Source organism: Pteropus vampyrus, unplaced genomic scaffold, assembly GCF_000151845.1.
Source record: "Pteropus vampyrus isolate Shadow unplaced genomic scaffold, Pvam_2.0 Scaffold115, whole genome shotgun sequence".
In the NCBI taxonomy this organism is placed as follows: Eukaryota; Metazoa; Chordata; class Mammalia; order Chiroptera; family Pteropodidae; genus Pteropus; species Pteropus vampyrus.
In genome coordinates this window covers 479,962-490,717 of record NW_011888896.1, presented here as the reverse complement: position 1 = coordinate 490,717, position 10,756 = coordinate 479,962, and the positions used below count along the sequence as shown (strand labels likewise).

The following is a 10,756-nucleotide window of genomic DNA, read 5'->3' as shown; positions in this document are numbered from 1 at the left end:
AAGATGCTGCTTCATTTAAGTATTCACCTGAAAGCCATGACTTACTACTTCAACAACTGAAAAGTGAATATAGATTGAAGAATTCTTATCATTAAGAAAAATTAAAGTTTGACTAATTATGCACAAATCACACACATAGACTTTGACCAGAAGGCCTCCCACAACCTTCTTCCCTAATAATCTCTGGCCCAAAGATCAGACAAGTTACACTGAAGTTCACAGAGTGTGGCTTCACAGCATGTATAATGTCAACATAGAAGAAGCAGCCTTCCCTCATATGCATCTCTTCAAGCTCATAGTAAAGACAAGAAATGAAGAGTGACATTGTTGCAGTCAGTAAGTCAAATAAATAGAATATTTGTGTAACTCTGGGACCTAAAAATTCTATTAGGCCTACTTCTTCAACAGACTGGAAAATAGCATAAGTGAAGTGTTATGTTTCTTACTAGAAAAAAAAAATTGCTTTAATTCTTAAGTTCTTTTCTTTGTATTCTGGAAACAAATTCTCTTTCTCCATCCCACAACCCCCTCTTACCTCTTTCTCATAAGGAGCTACTTAGTCTTTCCCGCTTACTCATAGCACTATCATTGAAACAGTTCATAAAAGTATGAAAGTATGTTCTCCGTGACATGACACTTCCCCTCAACCTTATAACAGTCATCTACGACAATATATTTTCAACTGGTGAATTAGTGCCTGGGGTTGCCAACACAAATGCAGAGAAAAGTAAGCTGTCCTTCTTTTTAAACGATAGGAAGTCTCACACATCATTCCTAAACCGGGGTCTTCTCTTAGCTCTCAGTCCCTAGCACTCTATCACTCACAGGCTGCTCAGCACAGTATATTTATCAAGGAGGGCGACGCAATTGTTAGCTGGCAGTTTAAATGGGACCAACTTGTCATGAGAGTGACAGCCTGGGCAATTGTTTGCCCTCTGGGAACAGGTGCAGGCAGGTTCAAATGAAACACATCCAAATACTAACAGCAAGATTCTTAATCATGTCAATAAAAGGGATGTACTGGTGTCTGGAATTCAGTGGTCACAATACGCCTCTTACACTTTTGAAGATCAAATGCTGTTTAGCTTTTCAACAGAGTGTTCCGAGGAATCTATCATGTTATAATCATTATTAATACATGCTACTTATTTGCTGGATAAAATCTCTCTAACTCTGATGTTCTACATGCTAAAATGCACATTTTTAAATAACATAAGATCAGGATATCAAAATAAAGAGATGGAAAATAAAAGAGCCTGGAAGTGGAGAAAACAAAGTCTAATAAACAATGATATTTTGTTTCAGAATAATGGCAATGTTTTAACATAATAACAAGGATGCAAGGGAGCTCTAAAAGGAAAGGTTAATAACATCATTACAAAAACAACAAAATTAAATTAGTGGCCAATTTAATTTTTGGCTCTTAAATTTCCCAACATTTGTGGAATAGATTTTATATATTTTAATAGCTGTCATTACATACTTATTTAAAATATTCCCTATTCTATATCTATATAATGCATTGAACTCTGTACAATGTTTTTAGTAATATTCTGATAACAATCACATAGCTTAAATATAACTAGATATTATAGCACTAACAAAAGTACCTTAGAATTCTTAGTGTTAAAGAAATCAAGTAATTGCTTAATATTTACAAAGTATCTTTTAGGAAATCACCTCTGTGAGGAATAACAAAGATAACATACAGTCCTAGCTTTCACAGTGTTATTAATTTGTTTAATTAACTCAAGGGGCAAAATTAACACACATGAAATAAGTGAGAAATGAATAAGCAAGGAATGAGGATAAGAGTAAAGACAGGCATTTTTTCCCTTAAACTACTGAATGGTAGAATTTCATAAAATAAAGAGCTCAGTGGAGGCCACCAAAGTCGGAAAGTGTCGTGGAAGAGTAGGGGGATGAGCTGGAACTGAGCAAAGAGCCTGGGAGAAGATTGGGAATCCATTCAGGGAGGAGATATATAAACTTGGGTAAAATTAGATATATCCATTTATATTTCCTCTGTTTAAAAATAAACAAACAAACAAACAGAGGCTCAAGAACAAGATAAGATAAAGAGCTCAAAATAAATGCCTCTAAAATGTAGATTCTTAAAGAAGCATAATCCTTCTGGGGGGCACCAAGGGATTTACTTTAATTTTGGATAAATGGATATTTTCTGATTTGGAGAAATTTAGGCCCTGACATTGGGTAATATTTGTGTTTTTCTCTTTAAGTTATTTAATCTCGCCATTTTCAAATTTATTTATTCATAAAATGAAAATAAAAAGAAAAAGGACCTGCTTTTTAAGATTGTCTGAAGTGAATCAGATAACTCATGTAAAATATTTAGCACAGTACTTAGCATAAAATAGAATCTTAATAAATAATACCCATAGAGTGCCTTTCCAAGCACAGGATTCCAATTATTTATATGTAAGCAGTATTCAATGTTAAAACTTACATATTACTGTCAGTTATTCAATAATTACAGGTCTAAATGATTAAAGCTTTCCCTCAAGAAAGATCCAAGTACTGCCTACATCCTCTGTTTGAACATAAAAAATTACTCTTTCTTAGAAAAAATCCATTTGATATCAAGAAAGCAAGGTGATTATGTAGCACAAAAATAATCACCAGATGATTATATATTGAAAGAATGTACAAAATTTTTATGAATCAACATTTGATAATTCCTCATCATTATGAATAAAAAAAGGGAGTCCTTTGTGTTTTGAACCAGTTATATTTATATACAAGCATGTTTTCAATCTTTTTCCTAGTTCAAGTCCTTTGAAATAGTTCCTTTAAAATTTGATTCAGGTAACAATCACTTTTCCATAGAATTCTTTAACTTTCTCTATGTCGTGTAGGAATATAAACTTAAATCCAACCTTTAAATTCAAATAGAGAAAATAGAGAAAAGAGCTTATATGTTAGGCTTAGAAACATAAAACATGAAGATTAAGAGAAATTACAGAAAAGGCCTAGTTTAAGATTTTTATAAAAAATATTTAAATGCTTGACCATTAATCATGAGTAGTTCTTTCAATTGTAATAAAAATGACAGGAAATCTTGTTTTCAGGTTTACTGATAGTTAACATTATTCTAAATTTTTACACTGTACCTCCCTCTTTGACTGTCAGGAAGTTTAGGATTAAATTTTTTAGTTCAAGCATAGTCATGATCTCATCTATGGTTCCTACTAAAATTATTTTCTCCTTTTAAGTAACATCTAATTAACTCTGTTCCTTATATTATTGCCTTGTATGTGTGTCCATAAAATTTTAGAATAGGTTTATTTGAATTCTTTCTTGAAGAGAGTGGAAGTACAAATATTTGCTCTTGCTATAATTTGGTTACTTAATTTATTTTTATTTTATATTTTCTTACTATTGTCTTTGAATTCAAAATTTTGAGATTTTATTCAGAAAAAAATTGAGGTAAAAAGAATTGGGAAAAATGAAGAACAATTCAAAAGGTTATCATAATATGACCTCATTCTCTAGTCTAAAGCAAATGAGTTCCTTCTGTGATTGCACGTTATTTTGTTGAATTAAGTTCTTCGAAAAAGTCTTCAAAATGTAAGTTATACTTCCGATGATGAGGGTTTCTTTCTCTACCTGAAAAGCTCTATTTTTCTTGTGAGCATTCTGAGTTGTTTTAGGCTTAAAGATAGTGAGCAAGCTACCCTTGCCAAGAAAAATAATTCTTCCATAAAACTAATATGCCAGCATCCTGTGTTTGAGGTAAGTTAAGAAAAAAACATAAACCTAAAGCAGGAATCTTCAACTTTTCCTTTGAGCACAGGTTACTTTTCATTTTTCCAAAGCCATGAAATGGTATGTGTGTTGTGTCCGTCTGTCAAATAGAATTTTAAAAAAAGCAATAATTTTCTAAGTAAACAGAAGTATCATTAAAGTTTTATCTGACATTCTGTTGAAAAAAAATCCCAGCAAACTAAGGAAAGAAGAAGAATTAGAGTGACTTTATAATTTGAATATCTATAAAAGATTGATTGATCAGCATCCTCTGGTTATGAAACCATGCTCTAAACATTCCCTTAAAAGAAGATTACCTCATTAAATATAAGGAAAAGTAGTAGGCACACTTGTTAAACAGCCTATGTCATATGATAAGCTAAACAACTTGCCTTGTTTATCCTCTTCTAATTCACTCTCAGAACATCCATCACCCTCATCTTTCACATTGTCATCAGCATCTAGTGCCTTCTGTGATGAGGTTTCACTCTCCTTTTCAAGGTGTAAATGATCTTTTTCATCATCCGAAGGTGACTTTGACATTCCATTCATTTGATCATCATCCTGTCCTTCATTAGCTTTCTCATCTTGTTTCTCCTCATCTACTTCAAAATCTTCTTCATATTCTGAGAAAAGAAAATTTCCACTATGAGAATGAAAATAGAGTCCCTGACACTTAACCCATTTTACTTAACGAGAACTTTGACTCTATTATCCTCTCTTCTCAAGGCCTTTCTTCGCCTCTTTTTCACACAATTAGTGAACATGGAAAGCTAACAGCAAATGATCAAAGATTGCAATCAGTTACATATACAAGGGCACAAAAGAAATGAAGCTCCAAATGACAAGCTTGAAACCTAATAAGAGTTCATATACAAATGGACATCATCATCTACAATAACCAAAATGGACAAGAGAAGAACTTGATAGAAAACAATAAATTAGAGATAAATTAAAAATGAAGAGAACAGGAGTATAATAATGAAAGTTAATTTGGAGATCCAGTGAGGTCATATTTCATATGAAGAATGTTCAAAATATTTGGATATCAAGTTAATGAATAGTGAAGTGGAAAAATTCAATTAATCAAGTCCAAAGGCCCTGAGAAGCAACACTGTGAAAAGCAATTCTTTGAGAACCAAATGGACATCAAGAAAAGGTATTACGAAAGATTTTATACCTAAGCCAGAACTGCAATCATATGTATTATTAATCCTTACAATCAATGAAATAATTATATTCCAAGGATTAAAATTCTTATAAAATAGAATATTCCTGTCACAGCTACTAATTTGCTTCATTCCCTACAGAGGTGCAACAAATCTGTAGCAGAAAAAGAAAATTGTCACATCAGATAAACTCCAGCTGTCCCTTGTGGTTATAATTTTTCACCCTTCATATTTAATTGTTCCCCTTTTTCTTCCACCAAAAACTAACAATCTTGAAGTGACAACATGCCAAAGATAGAGAGCAAAAGGATTTCATGCAGAACCAATTAAGCAAATAAACAATTATCTTAAAAATGAAAATTATGGGGAAAATACAGTTTTCCCTCTTTTGTATGTTTTAGTTATTAAATAGTGTTTTCTTTTCCAGTGGTGGGGGCCTCTCAGGTAATTGCTTGGGAGCTATAAACCCTGACCGGTGAAAGAAACTTAATTTAAAAATGCATGCCCTGTGCATCTGAAGAAAGCCATGTTAATGCAGAGAATGTATGAGAGAGATGCTAAGAGGAAAGGTGAAATCAGGAACTTTAATGAATAAAGGCAAACAAAAAGAATTCATCACAAGAATGTTTTCGCGAAAGAGACAATATGAACGAAAATGTAAATTATTAGTAGTAAAACAAAATTATAAAATAAGCTAGAAAATGAAGAATGTGGTTTATATTTCATGAAACAAACAGGAAATATAATAAAAACAAATAAGTATGTGGATTCAAACATTTCAGGCCACCTAATAGGATGGTTCTTCACTCGGCCCCGTTAGCTGTTGGTAAGCCTTTATGTGTAAGAGGATAAAAACTGTAAGATAAAAGACATTATAGTAACCTGACTCTTGCCATGAAGGAATCTCCAGTTTTCTTTGGAAAATAAGACACAGATACATAAGTGTTACTGTACTCATAGTATTTTTCACACATCATCCTCAATAATGTTAGTTTAATGCTATTGGGCTCAATTACTATGGATTTTTATATAGGACTTGATTAATTATGTGAAATAGTGTCAAGCAAGTGAAATGGATTTAAAGAAGGACAGGAAGTCATTTGGAGATCATGGAAAACTTTGTAAAAGGTGGTGTTTAGGTTAGGCACAGAATACAAGCACACAGAGAAACATGCACATATATCACTTTACAGATATTTGTTCCTGGTCACAGGATAAGCAGAGGGCCAGACAGAACATGAGTGAATGCTATAATTCCATCAATAGAACTAGATAGTAGGGAAATATGAGGGTTTTGGAGTCAGGCAATCATGTGCCCAGGTCCCAGTTTACATACTCACTGGTTGTGCGACCTTAGGCAATCTGCCTCACAAAGCTGTGGTGAATATTAAGAGCAATAAACCCTGGAAAATGCTTAATACAGTGCCATGGTCATTAGGTACCTAATCAATATTAAGGATTAGTAGTAATAGTGACTGTGATTGGGGTAGAGGGAGTTGGTTGTAGAACAGGAAAAATCACGCACAGTATGTACTCTGTACACTTTAATGGAGGCACCTGATTAAAATCAGAGAAGTACAAATGTCCACAATTAGGACATAATTACAGTTACATTATTGAAGCAGAGCATAAAATTGAAAGAATATGTAGTGAGCCATAAGAACAGTCTCTGCATCCTATTTTGCAGGAGCTTCTGTTTTTTTTTCCCCTAAAAATATGAAATTTAAGGCTGCCCTGGCTTTATTCTACCCACCACTATTATCACATCTAAATATTAGCCTTCTATTAACCACAGAGTACTCTATTAGCATTATAGCTCAAAGCACATCTCCTTTGTGTCATCAACTCATGTAGTTTCAATATGAAAGAACTGGTGGCATGTTTTCAGAAGTCCTTTTTATAATTTCTTCTTTTTCCCCCATTTCAACTTCCTTATTACAGAGAATTCAATTAGCTTGTTGTTTACCATCCTTGCTAATGAGGAAGCGAGGCAACACGAGGTCAACATCAATCCAGCTGCAACCCTCCCTCACTGACCTCCACTCAAGCTTCTTGCTGCCCTTACCATCAGCGGCTGTAAAGAGCTGACGCCTTGCTGCTGCTGTTTCTTTCTTTCTTTTTTTTTTTTTTAATGGAAACAAGCAATTAAAGTCCATTAACTATCCAACACAGAAGAAAGATCTCAGAAAAGCTGTATTATAGGCATAAAGTATGCTATCCATAGCCCTGGCCATGTTGGTTTAGGAGAAACTAAATGAAGAAAATGAAAAGCTTCTGTTGAACGTGGTTTTAATAAAACTACATGTCTTGAAAGTTAAAACAAACCAAAAAAAATCCCATTTGTTAATCTCTCTGCTATTGCTGTGCTGCTGTAGATATTTCTAAATTCTCAGTCTAAGATAATAGAGATGAGAAGGGATCACAGAGGGAGAGAGATAACTCGGTCAGTGTTATGAGTGAAAACTCTTTAAGGATAATGTGAATACATTATTTCAGGAATAAACAAATAATGTGAATACATTATTTCAGTAATAAACAAACATAAAATCCAGTGCTATACCAGTTCTGTAATTATTCCCTTGGATAACTAAAAGCCTTGGGCAGCAACAAGATGATGTAAGGAAGAAGATATCTATGATGTGCCCTTTCCCTGATGCCAGACCTTCTACACATCATCTCAGCCATGGCTATTACTCCTCTAATCCAGGCTTTGCCTTCTGGGTGTAAGAGGGACACTCAGGCAGCTCCCATTTCTGATTCTTTGACATATCATCCAGAATCAGGTCATTTCAAGGATGGCTTGTACAGAATATCAAGTTGGACAGTATTTGAAAGTCTGGGCTTTGAAATTAGACATAGCCCAGAAATTAGACAAGCCTGAGTGTTGAAGGGTAGCAGAATGTGCCACCCCAAAATATGCCACTTTATTTTGATCTGAAGGCAAGTGAGAAGTAATAGATATAAGAAAAGATTGCTGCCTTCGCTTATTTGCCTAAAAGCAGGACATAAATTTGTAAAGGTGTCTCCCCTCCTCTCTCTAGCAGAAAGGACTGAAGTTAATCAAAGGAGACAACTCTAGACCCTTTTCATTTTAGATATGGCAAAAGAGAAATCAGCATAACAAATCTCAATAAAACTAGCTCTTAGCTACCATTTGATCCCCATATATTTGCCTTCCCACAATTTGCTGCCCCTAGAAGCTCAAAGCCCTTTTCCTTTGTCTTGTCACTTTTCTAAAACTAAATCGTTCTTTTGTTAAGATGCCACATAAGTCTAAATTCTGGGCACTCCTTTGAGTTATTCAGCTCTGAGAACATGTGTATGTTCGATGCATATACTAATAAACTTGTTTGTTTATCCCTTGTTAATCTCTTATCATGTAGTTTCATTTATAAGGACCCAGTCAATGAACTTAAGTTAAGTAGAGAGAAAACTACAGTTTGAATCCTAGTTCTGATACTTTCTCTCTATATGTCTGAGCCTCAGTTTCCCAACTTGTAAAATGGAGGTGGTTATAATATCCACCACATTGAATGGTGAGGATAAAATGAAATAGTATGTGGAAAGTGCCTGGCTGAGTGCTCAGTGCCTGGTTCTTTTATTGTTGTTATTATCGTTACTACATTTATGAATGTGTGTGTGTGCGCGCGCGTGCGTGTGTGTGTGTGTGTGTGTGTGTGTGTGTGTGTGTTTGGTGGGGAGGAGAGAGAGAGAAAGAAGGATGAAGAGGAAGAAGGAAAGAAGGAGAGGGGAGGGGTGGGGAAAGAAGAGGAGAGGAGAGCAAAGGAGAGGAGAAAAGAAAACAAGAAAGGCAGACAGAGAGGCTCTAGGCTGTTTCTAGTTAAAGAATATTCTACCAACATATAATCATATAGATTGTGCCTACCTGATGCCAAAGCATCAATTTCACCAAAGCAAGTACATTCAAATATTTTTCAAAATTCTATTTGGTCAGAATGGTCTCTATCTACAGAAGTGGATAGGGACTCTGGTTCACACAGACATAAACTCCCCTTGCCCTCCTCCACCCACAATCACCGTCAGCAGTTCTGGAGTTAGGCCTGCCCTCCCCTAAGGCAGGTGCACAGGACTCCATGCAAAACAGTAAAGGAAGGTGGTCAGGGATTCCTCAGTGTAACAGCACTGCCTAAACATCATCACTGAGTAATAACACAATGAATATTTTTGCAAATTTGGTAATCACATTTTTAAGACAAGCAAAAGAATAGCAGCAACAATAGAAGAACCCTGTGTTATTATTCATTACCGTATTTAAATAGATTTTCATGGTCATCTTCCCAAACAACTTGTCCTGGTTTTCCTCTACGTTGCATTTCTTCTATTGCAGTTCTTACTTCTTCGATCCCTATTTTTTCTTCTTCGGCTGAAAAAATGACTGAAGCAGAGGTTTTGTTCCCTTCCATCTCATTCCTTCTTGGTATCATGTATGCTCTATCCTTCCTCAGTTTCCCCTCACCCTTCTCCAGTTCCTCTCTTTTTTGAATACTCCTTTGTTTCCTAGGTTTTGGTGATGTTGGTTTTTTGTCAAGACCCATTGCAATAATGCACCTATGAAAATACGAACATAAGGAGTTTATTAATCTTTATGTATAGCACAGTGGAACCTCAAAACTTTTTAAATCACTTATTCTTGTAAGAAACATCATAAGAAATATTTTATTATCGTACACATAGTTAATTTAAAATAAACTATTTCCTCTTTATTAATACTAAAATCTTATAAATGAACATGACAAATGCTCAATAATTTTACCCTCAATAATAAATAAGAAAAGAGAACAACTAAGAACTATAGTCTCAATCTAAAATTTGTGCCTTAAAGCATATTTTTGGCCTTAGAGTCATATATTTCTGCATTCTATTTATCACATAATTCTCATTTAAGGACTTGTGAGATATATATATATATATATATATATATATATATATATATATATATACACACATACTCAAGTCCTTAAATGAGAATTATGTGATAAAAGAACATTCAGGTTTATAAACACAGGGGAGCAGAGAGAAAAATAATCAGAAGAAGAAAGATGGCATTCAGTCTTTGATAATTTATTATTCTAACAACAAAAAATGACATATAAGGTTGACTCTAAATAAATGACTGATTTTTTAAGAAACATATACATTCAAAAGTTGTTGTGTCCTTTAAATAAACACCTCAGGAGCCTTCACATTTATTTAAATAAAGTGTCATTATTATTTCTAGAATCGCCTTTTGAAACTTATACCACAATCTTTGGTGATTTCTGCTGGCAATAAGCTTTTGTTCTTTAAAGATGGCAATAATTTGCAGAGGGCATAAAGTCATTCAAAGTCAAATCTGATGAACCAAGAAGATGATCTAAATGTATTAAGACTTTAAAATTTTTTAAATCAGTTACAACAAAAATCATGGGAATGAATCCTTCTATAGCTTTTTTCCTATTTCTCAGTTAACATAAAAATAAGAATTCCAATAGTGATGATACATTAATAAGATGATGATTATCATAATAAGATTACAGAGCATTCTCTCTGTGCCAAGCTCTTTCCTGTGTACTATATATACATTATCTTACAGCATTTCCCCCATAGACCAATTAATTCATAACTATTATCATTACTTTCAAATGAGAGAAGTGAGGCATAAAGGGTTCCATGATGTGCCCGAACTCACCCAGCAGGTTAGTGATGGAGCTGGATTCCAGCTCAGGTCTGTTAGACATCATCACCTCACACTCAAGTACAAAAGCATGGTTAGATTACAGATATGACCTTCTCAAGAGACTAGCTATACCTACAAACATTAG

At 34.1% G+C, this 10,756-nt stretch overlaps 1 protein-coding gene across 1 annotated transcript in view; it reads right to left on the bottom strand.

Annotated features, from left to right (window-relative positions):
* ERICH3 (glutamate rich 3) overlaps nucleotides 1-10,756 on the bottom strand; it is a 99,622-nt gene that overhangs the window by 23,297 nt on the left and 65,569 nt on the right. Inside the window, exons 10-11 of the mRNA XM_023533926.1 lie at nucleotides 9,202-9,503; nucleotides 4,158-4,391 (exon numbers count right to left, since the gene is read on the bottom strand). Of these exons, the coding sequence (XP_023389694.1) occupies nucleotides 4,158-4,391; nucleotides 9,202-9,503 (536 nt within the window). The remainder of the gene's footprint in view (nucleotides 1-4,157; nucleotides 4,392-9,201; nucleotides 9,504-10,756) is intronic.